At 39.8% G+C, this 20,756-nt stretch overlaps 1 protein-coding gene across 2 annotated transcripts in view; it reads left to right on the top strand.

Moving 5' to 3' along the window:
- Positions 1 to 20,756, top strand: part of EYA1 (EYA transcriptional coactivator and phosphatase 1) — a 159,009-nt gene that overhangs the window by 63,868 nt on the left and 74,385 nt on the right. For both annotated transcript variants that reach the window (XM_068525357.1, XM_068525356.1), the window contains exon 10: positions 20,183 to 20,322. In XM_068525357.1, the coding sequence (XP_068381458.1) occupies positions 20,183 to 20,322 (140 nt within the window). The remainder of the gene's footprint in view (positions 1 to 20,182; positions 20,323 to 20,756) is intronic.

Here is a 20,756-nt window from a genome sequence, read left to right as displayed (position 1 = left end):
CACTTCCCACTAAAATGATTGTGTAGGGATCAGCCTTTCTTGTCTTACATAGTTAGGAGAGGAAAGTTCAGTGAGTTTACACATTGAAAAAGAAATGTGGATTACTTTAAAAATTCAAGGAAAATTTAGTCTTTTTTTTTTTTTTTTAAACGTTTGTGGTAAGATTGTGGACTCAGCCTAAGTTGTTTGGCATTAACTTCCCTTTCTTACTAGTCATGTGTAAAATTATAGACTTATACTTCTTGATGAAAAGTAAGTGTTGGTGATGAAGTACATAAAAATCATTAAACTAAAGAATTAGAAGGAATGATTTATTACATATAACCTAATGTTTTTGTTTCAAGATTGAAATAAAAAATAGTTAAAGTAATGAATGTCTATTTTTGTTGAAGTTATTTCAGGTGTTTTTTTTTCTTTTAATAGTCTATTGGGTTTAAAGTCAGTATTTTCTAAAACTGGAAAGTTAAATTCTAGTCAATTATATGATCTTATGTATGACCAGGTTTCTGCCTTTCAGTTTCATGGAATTATGCAGTACAGATGAATCCACAGTACATGAGTTCTTCCATACTTTATGATATCTGTTCTTTATTGGTCATAGAATCGTTATGTCATAATGAACAAATAAGATAGCCTTGTAAGGCTTTTTCAGGGCAAACATGTAGGGACTCATTTATTTTTAATTGTGCATTTTAAAATTGGTATGAACAATAGTAATCATCCAAGTCCATGATATTATGCAGTATTACTTATAAATATGTACCTCCTCATGAATCTTAAGTTCAAAACTTATTTTAATATGTTTGTAATTAAATATTGAAAACTTTATCCTCCTTTCATTAGGCATGTGTAATACATTAAAAATAACATAACTTGCATATGAAAGCTTACTCTCAAATTTTAAAAACTAAAAACAGTGCCTTTGCATTCATTTTAAAAAAATGAGTTTATTAGTCATGCATTGACTGTCTTAATAAAATACAATTTACATCATCTGGAGATATGTAAGAATCCATCTACTTGAGAAACATAGTGAGATTTATCTGATCATTCACCAATGTTTTAATTTGCTTATTGGATTCAAGAAAATAGTGCCTACTCTTCAGCTAGCAGTGCCAGCCTCCCCACTCCCCGTTGAAGGACATCTTGGTTGCCTCCAATTTTGGCAATTATAAATAAAGCTACTATAAACATTTGTATAGGTTTTTGTATGGACATATGTTTTCACTCATTTGGGCAAATTCCTAAGAGTCTGATGGCTAGTTTGTATGGTAGGAGTATGTTTAGTTTGATAAGAAACTGCTAAAATGTCTTCCAAAGTGGCTGTATCATTTTGCACTTCTACCAGCAAGAATGAGAGTTCCTGTTGCTCCACATTGTCACCAGGGTTTGGTGGTGTCAGTTTTCAAATTTTGGCCATTCTAATAGGTGTGTTGTGGTATCTAATTGTTTTAATTTGCATTTTCCTAATGAAATATGATGTTGAGTATCTTTTCATGTAATTATTTGCCATCTGTGTGTCTTCTTTGATGAGGTATCTGTCCAGATGTTTTGCCCACTTCTTAATCAGGTTGTTTGTTTTCTTATTGTTGAATTTTAAAAGCTCTTTGTATATTTTGGATACAAGTCCTTTATCAGATGTTGTTTTGTCCCAGTCTGTGTCTTGTCTTTTCATTCTCTTAACATTACCTTTTGCAGAGCAGAAGTTTTTAATTTGAATGAACTCCATCTTATCATTTTTTTTTTTTCTTTCATGGAACATGCATTTGGTTTTGTATCTAAAGACTCATTGCCAAACCATAGGTTTTCTCTTATGTTATGATCTAGAAAATTTGTGGGCATAGAGTTGTTCATAATAATTCTTTTTTTATCCTTTTAATGTCCATGGGCTTGCTAATGATGGACCCCCTCTTTCATTTCTGATATTAGTAAGTTTTATCTTCTCTCTTTTTGTCTTAGTTAACCCTCTAGAGTTTTATTAATTTTATTGACCTTTTCAAAGAGCCAATTTTTAGATTTATTGATTTTTCTCTGTTGTTTTCCTGTTTTCAATTTCATTGGCTTCTCTGTTATTTAGTATTTCTTTTGCCTACTTTTTTTTATATATATAAATTTATTTATTTATTTTTGGCTGCATTGGGTCTTCGTTGCTGCACGTGGGCTTTCTCTAGTTGCGGCAAGCAGGGGTTGCCCTTCATTGTGGTGTACAGGCTTTTCTCATTGGGGTGGCTTGTCTTTGTTGAGGAGCACGGGCTCTAGGTGTGCGGGCTTGAGTATTTGTGGCATGCAGGCTCAGTAGTGGCTCATGGGCTCTAGAGTGCAGGCTCAGTAGTTGTGGCGCATGGGCTTAGTTGCTCCGCGGCATGTGGGACCTTCCCGGACCAGGGCTCGAACCCGTGTCCCCTGCATTGGCAGGTGGATTCTTAACCACTGTGCCACCAGGGAAGTCCCTTCTTTTGCCTACTTTTGATTTCATTTGCCCCTCTTTTTCTAGTTTTCTAAGGTTTGAAGTTTAGATGATTGATTTTAAGTCTTTCTTCTTTTCTAATATACACATAGAATGCTATGAAGTTACCTCCAAGCACTGCTTTTGTTGCATCCCACAATATTTGATAGGGGTTTTTTATTCATTTTCATTTAGTTCAAAATATTTTTATTTTCATTATCATTGAAGCCCTCCCTTTCAAAGAGGTGTATATTTATAAACATCCTATTGGAGAAAAATTTTAGAAATTTGATGGTATACAGTAAGAATCATTTGTTACAGCCATAGTTATTCACATCTTCCTAATTAAATGGCTTTCAGTTCTTAGAAAATGTGTTTAGTTTCTGAGAGAAGGGTATTACATGGTCCCTTCAAATTCTACTATCTATATAAGATAATTTTGGTCACAGTCAACTCTTTTTTTTTTCCTTATCCAAATCTAAGTAATATTAAAATTAAATCCAATATTACTTTAATTTTTAAATGATGGATTTCATTTAAAATTTCTTTTAAACTTTTAAAAGAAAAATTTCTTTTAAATTTTAAATTTCTTTTTAAAATATTTTTCTTTGCAAAGTTACTGATTTTCTTCTACGTTTAAAAACGTATAGAGGTAAGAAATAAAAAAAGAAAAAGACATTTTAGGATGTTTCCCTTTTGTGCTAATATCTAAACGCTCATCCCTCCTAGCCACTGAAGTGTAAAGAGTATATTATTTCCTTGTACTGAACCCTAAAATCTTAAGGCATGTTGTTACCAACATAATTGAATACGTTTTTTTAAAAAAGTGGTTAAAAAATAATTTAATCACTCGAGAGTTATTCATGAAGGAATTTTTTGATTGATTTTTATCAAAAGAACACTTAAGCCATTCTTTAAAAAATGTTTTTCTTTATCATATATCAAAATATGAACACTCATTTGTAATCCAATTACTGTGCTATATTTAAATAATTTGGCTTGAGAACATTTTTCTTGTCCAAAATCTCTTAGAACATCTCATAATAATTATGACAGTGATCATAATAATAATACATAGTAAAAACACAATTACTGTGTTTAGAGCTTTACATTATATTACCTTCAACCTTATAAATATACCCATGAATTAGGTACTATATGTCTCCATTTTACAGATGAGGAAAATGAGGCACATAGCTCTTGAATGCTCAGTAAATGTTAGGTGTTATTAAGTTAATCTGGAATTTTGAGGCCAAATTCTTATGAAAGGGCTATTCACCTGTAACATTGTATTTTTTAAAATAGTACAAAGCAATCAGAGAGAGAGGGATAAAAGTAAATGATAAATAATCATTTTAGGTTAATGTGAAACAAAAGCTAATTATGTATTTATTAGGAACGAATTTTAGCACGGATGCTATAGAAAAGTTCCTTTTTCAAAGGATTTGTTCATTTGAATTTCTTACAAAAAACTTGATGTTGAAATCTACCTTTTCATGCTCTGACTGCGTGCAGACAATTTACTGGTTAAGGTGATGTACAGGAATCTTGCCAATATTGAATTTCAAGTGACAGAGGAAAAATCAGTATAAGAGGGAATTCAATATGCATGGGAAACCATTTGTTCCCTTTGCTTCTTTGATCCTTGCCAAGGCCCAGGAAAGTAGAGCAAAGCGCATGAAAAACGGGGGAACATTCTTGTGCAAAGTGGCAGGAGCGCTCTGAGCTCTCACAGGAATTCTGTGTGACAGGATGAAAAACTAAACTGCCGGCCGTCTTCCCTGTGAATGTAGGACATTTGGGCCACGTCTATACTACCTAACGTGTCTATGTCTGTTCGCTATAGATATGATACTGAGGTTTGCAATAAGCTTCCATTTTCACTCCTATATTTTGCCAAGTGAGCAGTTTTGCAAATCTTTACGCCATATTTGCTCCTTTCCACAGATGCCTTGTGGACTTTGGAAGAGTTTGCAGTTTGTTCAGCTCGAAAAGCAACTATTTCAGCAAAACAATTTTAACTAACATTTTAGAAACATTTGTCAGCAAAACAAATATTTGTATCTGAAATAGCCAGGCTATTGAGATGTGAGAAAACAAAACAGATGTTTGTTTGGCATTCTTGTGTTTGGTTGTCTTGATGGTATTTGTTTTCTTTCTTTCTTTTTTTTTTTTTTTACCCCCAGGGGATGTACAGTGTTAACCTTAATGAGATTATAAAATTCTTGGAAATAAAATTCACGCTTTTTTTATATTGCCAGGAATGTAGTAAAAATGAATTGCCGTACCTGTGAATTTTGGACTTGTTTCTAAGAAGTGAAAAATTCACTGTTTTAGCATTTACCCATTTTGTGCCTCGTTACGGGTTTCACTAATTTTTTCAGTTAGCTGGCATGAACTCAGGATGCCTTAGAGTCAATTTTAGTACACTTGGATTCCAGTATGTCATTCTTTCTGATATTTTTACATAACAGATGATTTGAATATAAATAATAAAAATCAGAAAGCATATATTATAGAGCTAATTAAATTAGTTCACTAACCTCCCAAACATTTATTATTTCATCTTCTTTTGTAGCTAATTGAGTCATTGTTTTTGTAAAGTATTGGCATTAAGCATCCTATGGAGCCAACACAAATCAATGTAATAAATTCCCTTGTTTAAGTTGAAGGACATCAGCATTTACTGATTCAATTTTTTAATTGGAGATTGCTGGGGAAAAGGACATAGAAAGTTATCTGTGTTTGCCATCCCTCCACCTCATTTAATTGGGTTTGGATGGTTTAGCGGATGAGTTTGGGATTAACTTTTCAATAAAGGTAGTTTTGATGATTAATGGCTATCAGTTTTATTCCTAGCTTCATAGCCAAAAAAAAATTTAAGTGTAATGAATGTCTTTTACATTTATTGAATAATAACAAAAGAGCATGGGACAGAATTATAAAGGTCCACGAGGGTTTACAGAGAAAAGTAAAACCCCTTTCATCTTCTACACCCAGCTCCTTGGTTTCTTTCAGCAGAGTTTCTTGTGTATCCTTCTACGGATACACTTTGCTTATATAAACATAGACATAGCACCTGCCCCTGAGCACTTTTTTTTTTTGCATACTCAAGTATGTATACTTTTAATTAGTTTTCTTTTTCCGTAAAGATATTAGAATACTATACATACTATTCTGTACCCTACATTTTTCTCTTAGTAATATACAGAGAAAAAGTCAATATGTAGTTTTGTTGTTTTTTATATTTCATATCCAAATATAACAATGGCGAATATATTCTGAGCACTTACTATGTACCAAGCAGCATTCTGAGCACTGTTTGTGCATGACTTAGTTTGTTTCTACCAGGTCCAAGAGAATAGGCAATGTCATCATTATCCCCATTTTACAGACAAGGGAAGCCAAGGAGAGGTCAGCTGTAGTGCTGGATTTAACCTCTGGAAGCTTGGCTTCAAACTTGAGTTCTTAATCAGGAAAGCATGCTGCTTCTTAAAACCACTGGGTCTGAGATTTCAAACAAGCGGAAACATGAAAATGTAAACAAAGAGTCACAAAAGGTAGTAGCTATATGGTGTTCATTTTCTTTAATTATTCATAGCATATATGAGCATAATTACTCAGCAAAGGCATCTATTAGGAGGCATTCAGTTAAATATATGTTCAATGTTTGAATGAGCTCTACTTGCTAATAAAAATAACGTAGGTCTGTCTGAAATTATAGGGACATAGTATGTAATATATCTAAGGTGATCTTTTACTGTATTTCCTGAATTATAAGATCAGTTTGTGGGTCTCTTGAATGATCCTACAACCAGTTGTACACTTTCTTATCTTCTAGTTTCCTGCATCTGTTCTGTCCTTACTCGCTATTTATCCTGTTTAATAATTACCTACTGTGGACCTGCTTAGGAAACGATATTCACAACAGCCCTTTACCCTTTCCTTTCCCTTTTCCTTTCCCTGCAAGGACCTCATTCTCTATTTGTGAACTTTTTCTTTTTTTCTTTATTTCTCCACTCACAGCTCACGGTTGATGAGTGTTAAGTATAGGGATAATGATATTCTTGTCTCAAGGGAAGCCATTCATTTTTTTTTTTTTTTTTTTTTTTTTAAAACTTCTTCTAAGGATTAAATTTTTTGTTTTAAAGATTTATTGATTGATTGATTGATTGATTGCTATGTTGGGTCTTCGTTTCTGTGCTAGGGCTTTCTCTAGTTGCGGCAAGTGGGGGCCACTCTTCATCGCGGTGCGCGGGCCTCTCACTATCGCGGCCTCTCTTGTTGCGGAGCACAGGCTCCAGACGCGCAGGCTCAGCAGTTGTGGCTCACGGGCCTAGTTGCTCCGCGGCATGTGGGATCTTCCCAGACCAGGGCTCGAACCCGTGTCCCCTGCATCGGCAGGCAGACTCTCAACCACTGCGCCACCAGGGAAGCCCAAGCCATTCATTTTAAAGTGAAAGCAGGCATCTTAACCCAGTACAATCATCTTCCAACACTTTTGAAAATATCTACGTGACCCCCTTTAGAAAATTTTATAAAATTAAAATTGCATTTTCTTCAGAACCATTATGTAAGACAAATTTTTCTATTTTTCACTTTTATGTAACTGCCGGTATTTGAGTACAGTTTTCTAATGTTTTACGTTGCGTGTGTGCAGTTTTCACCTGGATTATTGATTGACTTGATAATCATGGATTGGTTTGGAAATCATGTCTACCATTGTTTCTGTGAGAAAATAGCTTCTGAGTTTCAGACAGCTTATGTAAAAATATTTAGAACATAGCTGATTTGAAAATTGGCAACTCTTTTCTAATCTACAAATCCACTTGAGTAACTTTACCTGGAGCAGTTGAACAATTTTAAAGTTAGAAGTGACCTTATAGATTCTTTTCCCTAAGACTTTGACTCTGATTATGAATAAGGAATCCAGAAAGGTTAAATTTTTCCAAAGCCGCGCGGCCTGCCATCAGCAACATGTCTCTATGGCAAGTTGGAGTGGCAGCCTTGGGAGATATGACGTGGTATGGAAATCCACACTGCCCCAGGCAGCACTGCTATCTCCTGAAGAAGGAGATGGATGTCCTGTAATGAGTTCCAAGGTGGAATCCGTTAGGGACACAAGTTGTCAGGTTTAAAGTTATCAGGGTTCCTTTACATTCAGTCTTTTGTGATCCTTTGATACAGTAATGTCCACTGAGAATTGAATATAATGCACAGTGTTTCCTAATCACACCTGCCTGGATACCACTCTCCACCCACCCCCACAGGGCATATCTGTGAACTTCTCTTGGGCACCACACACTTCCTTGGAATATAATTGAGAGAAACTGGAGTGGTACGTAGGGATTCGGAGTTGGGCTAACCCGGCTTGGAATCCTGCTTCTGTCATTTACTCCGGGCACATCACTTAGCTCTTTAGTGTATCAGTTTTCTATGAAATGAGGATAATACCACTCTTGTGTATAAGATGAATGAGGGGATGAAATTATGTGGTGGCCGGCAAAGTGACTGACAGATACTAGGCTTTCAGATACTCGTTTCTTCAGCTATGCGTTCAACAGACATGTACAAATGCTTGCTGTGTGCCAGGCGCTGCGCCTGGTGCCAGGGACATAGAGGTGACAAGACAGGCAAGGTCCCCAGCCTCAGGAGCTGATGAGTTCTCCCCTCTTGAAGATAACTGTAGTGCGTTGCGCGTTGTGGTAATTTCAGAGATAAAGCCCTCAAAGTGTGTCTCACCTGTTTTCTTCACATAGAATGACTGTCGGGGATTTAAGCCAGAGGTTGAAGCATGTGAGAAGGATGATAGGTGTTTCTACGAGGTCGTTCCACAGAGTACTGGAGAGTGGATGATGGCCTGACTCCTGCGATGATAAAGTTCTCTTAATTTAGTCACTAGACCTTGTCTGAGGACCTAATTTACCTGCGTTAGTAATTCGTGAAAGGGAAGCAATAGTCATGGAAGACAGATAGAGAAATCAAAGCAGTTCTCTAAAATTAATTAATACCTATTGGTCTCTGACTTCTGGTTACTTCTATGAGACTAGTCAACAAGTATACTTGCCTTGGCTTATTTTACACAAGTTTTTATGGGAGGATTCTGTGACCGATCACTTGAAGTTATCAAAGTTTCTTTAAGTCTTCTCTTATCCTTTGATGAGGTAATATTCACTGAGAGTCTTATATGATGTAATGTAATTTGTTCAAGGCTTTGATGAGGTTGGTTGTTTGTTTGTTGCCAAAGATAGCTCCCACTTAAGAAATCTCCCAGTATAGAATTGGCATGTCACCTTGGAGGCTTGTTGGCCCATTATTTGTAGGTCTCTGTGGGTCCTAAATAGCTTTTTGAGGAACATCACTGGCGTTCCCTCAGGGCTGCGGCCTTCCATCTGGGAATTGTCCCTGGACATGTCTCTTAATTTTCACAGGGGAACATCATTTCCATTCTCAGTGCAGCTAACTTAGTAACAAAAGGCTCGAGTCTCCACTCAAGCCAGCAGCCAAGAATCACTCTCCTCCAAGTAACTCATCAGTATAACCTCCTCCCTCATTGCCGTCTAGAACCCAAGTGGAAACTTGCTTCTGTTAGCTGCCAGAAGGGTAAATAATGGCCTCGTTCTTCTAGATGTTTTCTGTTTTACCCTTAAGATAAGCAAGATGCCTGCCGTCCATGTTCTGTGCTCTGAAGCGCCGAGTCAGCCATACGGAGTCCAGTGTAATCAGCCTTAGGAGTCAGAGTCTTGTGAAACGTGCTGTTTGATTTACCAGGAGGGTATGTTCCCGGCATCACACACACCCTTCTCAATGAGCAGTCCCATGAGGCGGTTCCTTCTCGTTTCTGTAGAGAAATTGGTTTGTCTCACCTTATATGCCCCATGAGTCTTTGAACTATTTGCGCCTCTGCCTGTGTTGACTGCAGACTTAGGGCAAGCAGACCTGGGCTGGCCACTCTCCTCCCAGCTTTATTTTATTTACATTGCCCACTCCAGTGTTTCGTCTAATGCACTCGTTCATTGTTTTAAAAGACTGCTATAGAGTTACTGTGTATATATTTGGTGGGTATCTTAGACCCTTTTTGGAGAAAGGTAGGATATAAATTACTCAGAAAATAAAATAAAGAATTTAAATGTTTTATTCAATAAGAATAAGGGCCAGAGAAAAGATTCACCACAACTACTCATGCTCAGGAAGCACCTGTTTTGCAAACTACATTACAACCATCTTTGAAATGCTGCCATTTTGGTTAATGTACGCACAAAAATCTCTTCCGGATTCTCATAATAATAACCTCCCAAGAGCACACGTGTCTCCATCTCTTCTTCTCTCTGCCCAGAGTCTCATACCTCTTCGTCTAATTCATAGGCTTGTATTCATTTCAGTTCAGCTAATTTATATAAAGAAGCATGTTGCCAATTGTAATATGTTTCCCAAAGGTAAGAATTCATTTTCTCTACCTCTGACATCGTTTTCAACTTCTGTAGTTTCTTTTCTTTTCCATCCCCGATGACATCTTAAATGTTCTGAGCATTCTAAGAATTTTCTTTCTGAGGGATCTCTTTTCTTTCCAGCTTCCCATTTAGTGTTTTCCCTAATGTGTCCGTTTCAGTACATTTGTTCATCTAATTAACTCCCTTGACTCAGCTGTGATGTTGAGAAAGGTTATAGAGGAAGCACGTTTCTGTTGAGATTTATTCCTTAATCTTGCCATTAAATTTTGTTACATTGTTCCTGTTCCAGAATTGAAGGAAGGGCAAAAAGCATGGTTTCTTCTACTGCCACCTGTGAATGAGGATTTGATGATGTTCTCCAACGTGCCCTTAGCTCATCATTGTGCATCTCTTAATTACAAAGTACTCTTAGGTTCAGTGGGGCTACAGAGAGCAACAGGGTTATTCTCTGTCCTTAAGGAGCATTCTGTGTGAACAGTCAAACCTAAGAAAGGTTGAGTTGAAACAGTGTAGTGCTAGGAGAAGCAGCAAAGTGCTCCAGAAGAATGCAGGAACCAGAGATTTCTTATGTAAAGTGTTTGGGAAAAAAACTAATAAAGGAGGTAAAATTTATCCTCAGCATCAGAAGATGGGAATGAGTGAGGGACAGAGGATAGGGAAGGGATATTCATCCAAGGCTGGAGATATAGACCCTTTTCAATGAGCTCAGTGATGGTATCATTTCCATCGGAACAAACTTAAAGTATACTTACATTTCACTGAAGGATGAACAGCATTTCCAAGCTGGAAGATCACTTTATGACTGTCTTTACCAATAAGATACCTGAATCCCGGGAGGTGACTTGGAACAGTTCACTTCACACGACGGCACTAACACGTTGTACAAAATACTGCAGCATAAAATTATCTTACCTACTCTTCATAATGGTGTCATCCTCATTTTATTGTTGGAGAAGCTGAAGTCCAGATAATGTGCAGATAATTGTTTAAATGACAACTTACCACGCCCATTCAGATCATACTGTCTGGATTTGTAGGTTACACTGTCCACTGTGATGACATTTGAACTGCTTAGTTTTCCATGTTCTGTCCCGTAAGTTAAGAAAAGTGGAGATGGACCAAAACCTGCAGGATCCACCCCCTCCATAGGTGGATCATTTCCCAAACATTGAAAGAGAAGAAGGTCATATTTTCAGAGTCGGTGCAGGTTCCATAATTGATGTGGCCAAGCCTGGGTCCTGGGCAGCTCCCCTCCGCCAGCCCCAAACCTCTGGGAGAAGGTGGCAGCAAAAGCTCCCCATCCAGGAGCCCATCAGAGGCTGGACCACCTGACGCTGTTCTCATCACTGCAAAGCAAGGCTTGTGGCATAGAGAAGTGACGCTCTCTCTGAGAAAAGTCAAGGCATGTCCAGTTAAGTGTATGAGGCAGAGAAGGCAGGTAGAATGAGAGAAGTCATCTCAAAGCCTAGAGGAATCCCTGTTCAATCTACCCTCCACTTTTCAACCCAAATATGGCCTCACTTTTCTTTTACTGTGAAGGGTAAGGTCTACCCCTAGCTCTGCACTGGATGAAGTCAGCTGAACCCAGAGGATAGAATAAGGAACTGAGTGTGTCTGAGTTCTCCTTCTGTCAGATCCTCCCTGAAAGTGCGTGACACCATGTTGATTAGTACTCACTTACGACACATTCCTTAAGAGAGTGTTTAAAATTAAATTTTACCCTGTGGATTATCGGTGATCGTGTGCATTTTGTGAACCAGGGATGTTCCATGTGCCAGGTTGTTAGTTCATTCAACAACAAATGTTTTTTGAGCCTCCGGAATGTTCCAGGCTCTGTTCTTGACACAGGGGACTCAGCAGTGAACAAAATGAAGTCTGTGCCCTCTGGGAGTTTACATTCTACCAGAGCACACAGACAATAGTAAATATAAAAATGCATCTAGTCGACAGAAGTGCCTGGAAGGATGACCTGGTGTGTAAAGAGAAGAGAGTTAGGGCAGGTGAACTGTTTCAGAAGAGTGGTCCAGCAGGGTGACATTTTAACAGACACCCGGAAGGGGTGAGGAAAGAACCACCTTGATATCTAGGGGAAGAGTGTTCTGGGAGAGGAAACAGAATTACCAAGGCCTGGCGGGGGGGGGGGGGGGCCAGTGTGGTTGGAGCCCATTGGCAGAGGAGAGTGTCGGGGCTGAGGGTGGGGAGGTAGAGAGGCCAGATCACAGCAGGCATGTGGGCATGGGGCAAACTTTGGATTTTGTTTTGAGTGCGGTGAGAAGTGTTTAAGCAGAAAAGTGACAAGATGTCATGACATTTAAAAGGAATCTGTCTGGTTGTTGGGCAGAGAATGGTCTGGGGCAGGGCAAGATGGGGAACGGAGCCATCAAGTAAGAGATGCTTCCAGTGGTCCAGGTGAGATGTAATGGGGGCCAGGTTTGGTGCTTGCGGTGGAGGTGGTGATGGCAGTCAGACTTGAGGGGGATTAGAGGGTAGAGCTACCACGATTTGTCAGTGGATTAAATGTGAGAAGTAAGAAGAGAGGAGTCATGGGTGACACCGTGCTTTGGGGCCCAAATAGCTAGAAAAGTGCATCTGCCATTTATCGATATGGAGAAAATGGCAGGAAGAGAAGGTGGCGTTGAGGACATCAGGATTTCCGTTTGAGTTTGAGATGCCTGTTCAAAATCCGAAGGGGAGATGGCAAGTAAGTTGTTGGATAAATAAGTCTGATGTTCGTAGGTTACTTGAGGGCCTAAATGTGTCAGCATAGATGCCACTTAGAGCTGACGTGCCTGGATGAGTTAAGCAGGGCAGCGAGTGTGAACGCAGAGAGCCAGAGGAGGCATGGGGCCAAGGGAAGTAAGCATCCACGAGTGAGGTGTGATCCACTGTGTGTAATGCTGGTGAAGGCTTGAGAAAATGGAAATCGAGACTGTGCCATTGGATTGGACAGAGCAGGGATGCTGGTGGCATGTTGGAGAAAGTAGCGTGGTTGGGATGGATTCAAAAGAGAGGGGGAGGAGAAAAAATTGATGCAGCTAATACAATTCTTTCAGTTATTTTCACTGTACACTATGGGGTAATAGAGAAATGGGGCAGAAACTAGAGGGAGAATTTGGGGGTATTTTTAGGCAGGAAATATATCCAGCCTGTATACATAGGTGAGTGATCCGGAAGATCACTGGCTGAAGTAGGTGACAGGGGGCTGGGGTCTCATGCCCAAATGAGGGGCTGGCCTTGGGAGAGCAGAAATTCATCCATCCTAACAAGAGGGCAGGAGACTGTTCCTGAAAAGTGCTGGCAGGGGGGGTTTACCCAGGCATGGAAACTGTGGAGAGTGGGTGCTTCTATTTTTTCTGTGAATGAGGGGGCAGGTAGGCAGGTTTCTTGCTTGAGGCTAGAAGGAGACTTAGTCCTGAGGGTCAAGCTGTCCCATGCTGTCGCTTGCGACGCCTCAGTGTGTCATGAATATAGGCAGCATTGAGATTCTGTGAAGGCAGGAACCGCCATCCGGCTCGGTTGGGTCCCCAGTGCTTAGCACGTTGCCTGGCGCAAAGTAGGTGCTCTGTCTCAGCATATAATCCTAAAGTGGCGTTTCCTCCACTGGCTCAGGGATTTGTTCGTGGCAGCCACAGGCAGGATGGCTACATGGTTTGTGGGCCCTAGGGCACAAAATGCAGGCCCTTTGTTCATAGATCAAGACTTTCAAAACCACACAGCAGAGCCTTCAACCACGTGCAGGGCCCATCTGAGCACAGGGCCCCTTGTGACCGCTCAGGCCACAAGTCCATGGAGCTGGCCTGGTACACAGTTACCAGTCGAATCTGATCAAGCACATCCGTGGGCAGTAGGCCAGGGGCACTGGCCAGAGCTAGGACTTCCTGAGAAGATAGCATTACGTGTTTACCTTTCTCTCAGAAGTTTAAGAAAGAAGGATCAAATCCAAAAGAGAAGCTGCTGGCATCACAGATGGAGAGAGGTGAAGGTAGAGCAGCATTCTAAGAAAGTGAGCGGAAGATGCATCAGAGCTGTTTAGAAACCTTTATCACCAAAAACATTTGCTAGGGGTGTCTCCTGAGTCAGAATTCCCCAAATCACAACAGTGGAAAGGGGAAGGTGGGAAAAACTGAAACTCGGCAATAGAGTTTACAGTGCGTTATCAGTATAGATGTGGCATTAACGACTAATTTAAAAAGAAAAGACATAAGAAAATCCTCCCCATTCATTCCTCAAACTCCAGCAGAGAAGGACAGTTATGAATGGAAGATTAGATCCAGGGCAAGGATAAGATGACCAATTTTTAGCTGCTTTAAAAATTGACTTGTTTCAAGGATTGCTTTCAAAAAACAATCTATAAAGGTCTTTTTGAAGACATTTTCCAACATTGTTCCCCTTTTATTGGGGGAAAAAAAAAAAAGCAAGTTAGCTGAATGAGTGTGTGTATGTGTATACGTCCGTGCTCTGCTGTGAGCATTTGTCTTCTATGGTAGTGACTCTGTCACCGGGCAGTGCAAGCGTGAAGTTTAGGCCGCCACTGGAATTTCTTTAGAGTTTGGAGAGTAATGGGAATTTCGGGGAGTTTTTTATGGTCTGAAACTACTTTATTTTCATTTTCATTCAGGATGACTTCAATCTGCTAATAAGCGAACATCGAGAAAGATCAGGAGCATTAGTTTAGAACATTCGATCAAGAACAGTTAGTTTACCTAATTGTACTTGTTATCCAGTTTTATATCTTTAATTGTTCCCAAAGTAACACGAGCCTTGTCAACTGTATTGTTTTAAGTGACAACGTTAATTTATTCTGTTTTACTGTCAAAGACTATCAAGCTTTAAAAATAAATGTCAAGAGCCTAATCGAATTTAATCAGGTCTTTTTACCAAATGTATAAATGTCTACTGTACATTGTATGCAGTTTTCACAAATATACATTATATATAATGCTCACATTGACAAAAGATCGCTAGCTCTCTATCTCAATACACCATGTCAAAATGGACATTGACTGATTTTCCTCTTCATGAATAGGAAGCAATGAATACATAGCAATCATTATCTCAAAAGAAGTATCAGTGCTTACCAAGCGTGCTACAAATTCAAACTGATCAGAAACCATTGTCAGAAAACGTCCAGGAATATCAGTTTTCAACTCTGAGGATCTCGGACTAGAGAGGTTGATTCCAGGCGGACTTACAGGAGCGGAGAATCCGTTTTACAGAGTGTTGTTGGGTGACTGGGGGAGAGCCTGGGAAGGAATAGCTGTCAGACTCAGTTGTCAGAGGTGACTGCAAGTCAAGGAAAATCTAAGCGTTCGGTGTGCAAGGCATACGTGCTCCTTTTCCATTTGCCCTTTCACCTAATTTCCTAATTCTCCTGTACAGTCATCCCTCAGTATCCTGGGGGATTGGTTCTAGGACACGCTTCCTCCGCCCCATACCAGAATCCACGGATGCTCAAGTCCCTTATATAAAACGGTGTAGTTGTTTGCATATATCCTATGCACATCCTTCTCTATACTTGAAATCCTCTCTAGATTACATATAATACCTGATATAATGGAAATGCTATGTAAATAGTTGGCAGCACGTGGCATATTCAAGTCTTGCTTTTTGGAACTTTCTGGAATTTTTTACAATATTTTTGATCTGTGGATGCTACACTTGAGGATACAGAGGACTGACTGGATAGTGAACAGTATGGCTTGACCATGGCAGGCAGGGCCTTTGAGTTTTTCTTTTCCTCATAAACAAACTTAGCTCATCATGCAGCGTCACTGGAGCTTGCCTGCTTCTGTCATTTGTCACTGTGTCCTCCAGATTCAGTCAACTGCAAAGAGCCCAGTAAACAAGCGTCCCCAAGGTCGCACACCTGGAACAGTGCCCATCGTACAGTGGTTTCGTTAGGCTTGGTGCCTGCACGGAGATCTGTTCTGTTGGAGGTGAGAACACAGAATCCCTCCCAGGATGGGAGGTGTCGGTGCCCGTATCAACCCGAGGAGAATCTGTAATCTGTTTTGCATGTCAAGTTACTGTGTTCGTGAGAAAAACAAAATCCTGTCCTCCTCTTGCTTTGTTTGCATATTCAAGACAGGGATGTTTTGACAGCATGATGGCTCAGCTCTCTTAACACCTGGGGTAGGGCCTTTTAAAAAGTATATATTAAATTCCTTTTCTCCTTGTTATCAGCTCCCCCAGAATTAGCTCCTTATTTTGGACCTCGTTCTCCAGTTAGTTCAGCAACATGTTTCACATACTATCTTTACTACACACGGTTTTACCATTTACCATTTAACAGGTTTGAAGAAGTGCTACCACCCAGAAAAGTCAGGTGACAGTCGCTTGCTTGAATCTCAGTCACAACAGAGTTACTTACTTGAATCTCATAGTCACACAGTTACATTAATGAATGCAATTATATCCTCCCACAAGCCAAATCTGCTTTGTAAATAAAGTTTTATTGAAATACTCCCATACTCCTTCACCAACATCCTGTCTGGGGTTGCTTTTGCACCATAATGGCGGAGTTGAGTCACTGCGCCAGAGACCACATAGCCCACAAAGCCTAAAATATTTACTATCTGATTCTTTGCCAAAAAAATGTGCTGACCTTCAATTTCTATATGTCCAAAGCTGGACCCAAATTCTCACCTACATTTTTCCCTCCACCCCTCCTTCTTCCTAAGCCCCATGATCATACTACAATCTGCCTAGTTGCCAAACCACTAGCATGAGCATCAACCTTCCCCCTTCTTCTTTATCCCATTAGTTATGGATTTCACTGCCAAATGACTCTTTGAACCTGTAACTCTTCCTTATCCCCACTACCTGCATCTGGGCCACCAGCATCCATCACCTGGATGACTGAATTATCTTCCCGACTGGTCTCCCTTTCTCAGTCTTCATTTGTCTCCAGGACCCTTGCTACACTGGAGCTAGAGTCCTCCATCTAAAAATGTAAATTTGATGACATCGGCCCCTTGTTGAATTCTTTGCCTGCCACTCCAGCCTCATCTCTGTACTCTATAGTGTCAGGTCACATTGACTGTTTTTCAGTTCTTCAACATGCTCTCTCTTTCTGCACCTTCACACGTGCTCATGTGACTACTTGGAACACATTTATATACCCTTTTTATTGGCATGTTTGTCTTCCATCATGAGGAACCTTCTATGACCCTGCAAATCTGAGTTACATGGACTTCCCCTGTGGTCACCTAGCATTCTGCTTTTCCCGTTTCATAACCTTTTCCAAGTTGTTTTGTAATCTCTCATTTTTATTCATGAATCAGTGCCTTCCTCTGAATGTTAAACTCCAAGAAGGCAGGAACCATATCTGTTTGGTATACATCATTATACTTCAGGCTCCTAGTACAGTGCCTAGAATAGTGTGAACATTCAGTCAGTGTTTGTTAAATGAATGCTCTTCTGAGTGTTTTCACATCCATTATCTCAGTGGGGGTAAAGTTGAACAATTTAGAGAGGATTTTAGTGAAACATGAGATGTTAGTGGATTAGAAGATTAAATTATTTGTTGTTTCGTACTTGTGGGAGGAAGGAGAACTAAGAGACAGGAAAGCTGGTTAGGAGAGTAGAAGCATTTAATTCTACCTCGTAAAACAAAGAGGAGGAGTTTTTGAAAAGCACTAGCTTGCATTATTCAAATTTCATATTCCTTCTAATAAGTTGTCAGATTGTCCATCTTTTAGGGCTTCTTTTCTTCACCTGGAAAAACTTTACATAGCATGATTTAAAAGTCTTCTTGTAGACTTTGATCATTGAATTTGTTTTCTTTGGGGGGAGGTTTACAGAAGTAAGTAATCGATTTCATTATAGCTTTTCTATTTCCAAACAAATTGAGATGGAATGTATTTTTAAAGATTTAATTGAGTTTTTAAAAAAGGGATAAAGAAGTAAACACCAAGAAATAAAGGAATAGGCAATCAACTGGAGGAAATCTAGGCTCAGAAAACTTAGGTAAGATAAACTACTTTGAGGACAAAATTATCTCTAAACTATCTGGAAGTTGAGGTGTAAAGCAATAATGCGATAAGACACATTGCCTTGTGTCTTTAGCTTCTTCTCAGATATGAACTTCCAAAGCTGGAGAGCTCAGCACCATTCAGGATAGACTTTACAGACAAGTACTTGAAGTCCAGCTCCATTTTGAAACTGTTAAAAGAGATTGGTGTGTGTTCTGTATAGGGTGGTGGCTATAAAGATTCTGTATGGAGATGTAGATCGCAGAATATTTAAAGAAAAAAGAGGTCAAGACTTTTTCTTTAAAACACAACTTTGAATCTAATGAACGCCATAAAAAATAAATTCATTTGAACTTCCTAATTCTCTATAAAACATGGAAGAGAGATGCTTGGTTTGGAACATCTTGAGAAGATGCCACAAACATCTACCTCTGCAAGAAAAGAATCTAATATAGATTTAGAGAATGCTTATCGTTCACCAGGCGGCACTGTATTCTAACGGTTCTACGAGATGAGTTAGCTCAGAATTTATGTTAATCATCCCGATTAACATAAACTGAGCATTGAGTGCAGTTGTTTTGAATTTTCTGGCCGTAATTAACCAAGAGCCTTGTAAGTCATCATGGTGGTTTCTAGGTTCAAGGATAACATGTCCAGTTTATATGAGGAAGTTTGCTATCTTGTTTGCTATGCCAGAGGACATGCAAAAGCTACATCTAAAAGTGACAGGAATCAATTAGGTTTTCAGGTTAAACAAGAGACATAGGGCTGTTTCATGTGATTTAGAAACAGAATTTACTCTGTCAGAGTCCATTCCTATCTACCCTGACTCACAAGGCTTTGGAGAAGCACTTCAACTTGGAGGTAATACTGAGATCGCACAGTTTGACACATGGAAGGCCTTGTTGGTAGAGTCAAAGCTGATAGTACATTAATAAAGGCTACCACGTCTTTAGCTCTTCTCCACAGTTCTCTGTTTGGTGAAATGTCACATCAGCATCTTCGTGAGAATAATCATTCCTCTTATTAGACTGAGAGATTCCAGCCCATATCCAGTAGAGTGATCTGGCAAAGAGGCTGGGGGAGAGCCAGCACACCGGCACATCTGGAGTTTGGGCAGGTAGAGACTGTCTGATGGGTGAATTGGATGGACTATGAAAAGAACGTACCTAGGGCTAAGAGCAGAGGGTTTTTTGTTTATTCTGGAAACAGGATAAGAGTCTCTTCCCGACTCCACAACCACTGCCCAGCTCTTCCTCTGAGCTGGTTGGGGGTTGTTTTTAATTTTGTGGTTTCTCTACGATTATTTCTGTGGTTTTTCTGAGTTTCCCAGATGCGTACTTTTAATGTGCTGCCTGGTTTGGGATATTTGGTTCAAAGAGATGAAGACACAGGAAGAGCCTGTGATGAATGCCGTAGAGTATGGCATGGCTCGTACATGAGCTCTCCTCATCTTGCCGCTCCCTTGTTCTCACATAAAATGAGGGAGAAAATGGAGAATTTTAAATTTTCAAAGAAAAATCCATCTGATTCCATTTTCCCTGGCCCAGGGGTTTTTCTTTTCATTTCGTTCCATGAACCAGAAGCCTTTCTTTTTTTCTTTTTTTTTAAAATTTATTTATTTATTTATTTTTGGGGGGGGGGCTACTCTTCGTTGCGGTGCACGGGCTTCTCGTTGTGGTGGCTTCTCTTGTTGCGGAGCATGGGCTCTAGGCACGCGGGCTTCAGTAGCTGTGGCACGTGGGCTCAGTAGTTGTGGCTCGAAGGCTCTAGAGCGCAGGCTCCGTAGTTGTGGCGTGCAGGCTGAGCTGCTCCGCAGCATGTGGAATCTTCCCGTACCAGGGCTCAAACCCGTGTCTCCTGCACTGGCAGGCGAATTCTTAACCACTGCGCCACCAGGGAAGCCCCAGAAGCCTTTCTGTAGGCAGGAGCATGGCTGCTAAGGCAATTGTGTGGACCTCTCAGTATGGCCAGGAGCTATTTGTGGGATGAGAGAGAAGCAAGTGGACCTGGAGATGGGGACACGTTATCTCACCACAGAGAACCACAAAGAAAATCTCCCCCACTTGGTACAACCTGTTGTCTCCCACCTTCCATTATTTTTTAATTATTTCTAATCACACATTCTTTCCAAACAAGTCTAGCATCAACTATCTCTTAAAATATTTACTGATGTCCGTAAAAGATAATGTAGAATTTGAGCAGAATGAAATGTGCTTCACTTTTCCGACTTCCCTATGGATTAAAACAAGGATAATCTTGGCACCGTGGTGACAGAACAAGAGATGAAAGTCCTTGCTGTATTTCCACAGAGTACAGTACAATCCACAGCCCGTCAACACCCATTAAAGATTCAGATTCTGATCGATTGCGTCGAGGTTCAGATGGGAAGTCACGTGGACGGGGCCGAAGAAACAATAATCCTTCTCCTCCGCCAGATTCTGATCTTGAGGTATGTCATTGCCAAGGCCTGAGTAAATAGTGAGGTGTTTTAGTAGCTAACTGGTGATTCTGTATACCTGCTGTGAGCAAGGTGTCCAAATGCCTTTATTACTGCATTCTGTTCCATATTAACTATAAGTAAGCCAGTTTTTTTTCCATATTGAAGATAAAGCAGTTATTTATTTCTGTTTTCTCTTCTACTTTAACTATGTAGTAAAGCATTTTTTTTTCCTCTTTAATGAAACATCATAAATTATATAATCCTGCTTTGACAAAATTCTCTTGTACTGCTCTGTCATTGCCATTTAAATTAAGTGTTGTACGAAAACTGCTTAATAAAATCCACTCGGAAATTAAAGACACGCTATGTATATTGAGAAAGGAAAACCCAGGATATTCTAAACAGAAGTGGTTATCACCTTATGAGACATATTTTGGTGGAGT

The sequence above is a fragment of the Eschrichtius robustus genome, chromosome 17 (genome assembly GCF_028021215.1).
Source record: "Eschrichtius robustus isolate mEscRob2 chromosome 17, mEscRob2.pri, whole genome shotgun sequence".
Lineage (NCBI taxonomy): Eukaryota > Metazoa > Chordata > Mammalia > Artiodactyla > Eschrichtiidae > Eschrichtius > Eschrichtius robustus.
Note: the sequence above shows the minus strand (reverse complement) of the source record. Positions and strands in the feature narration are given on the sequence as shown.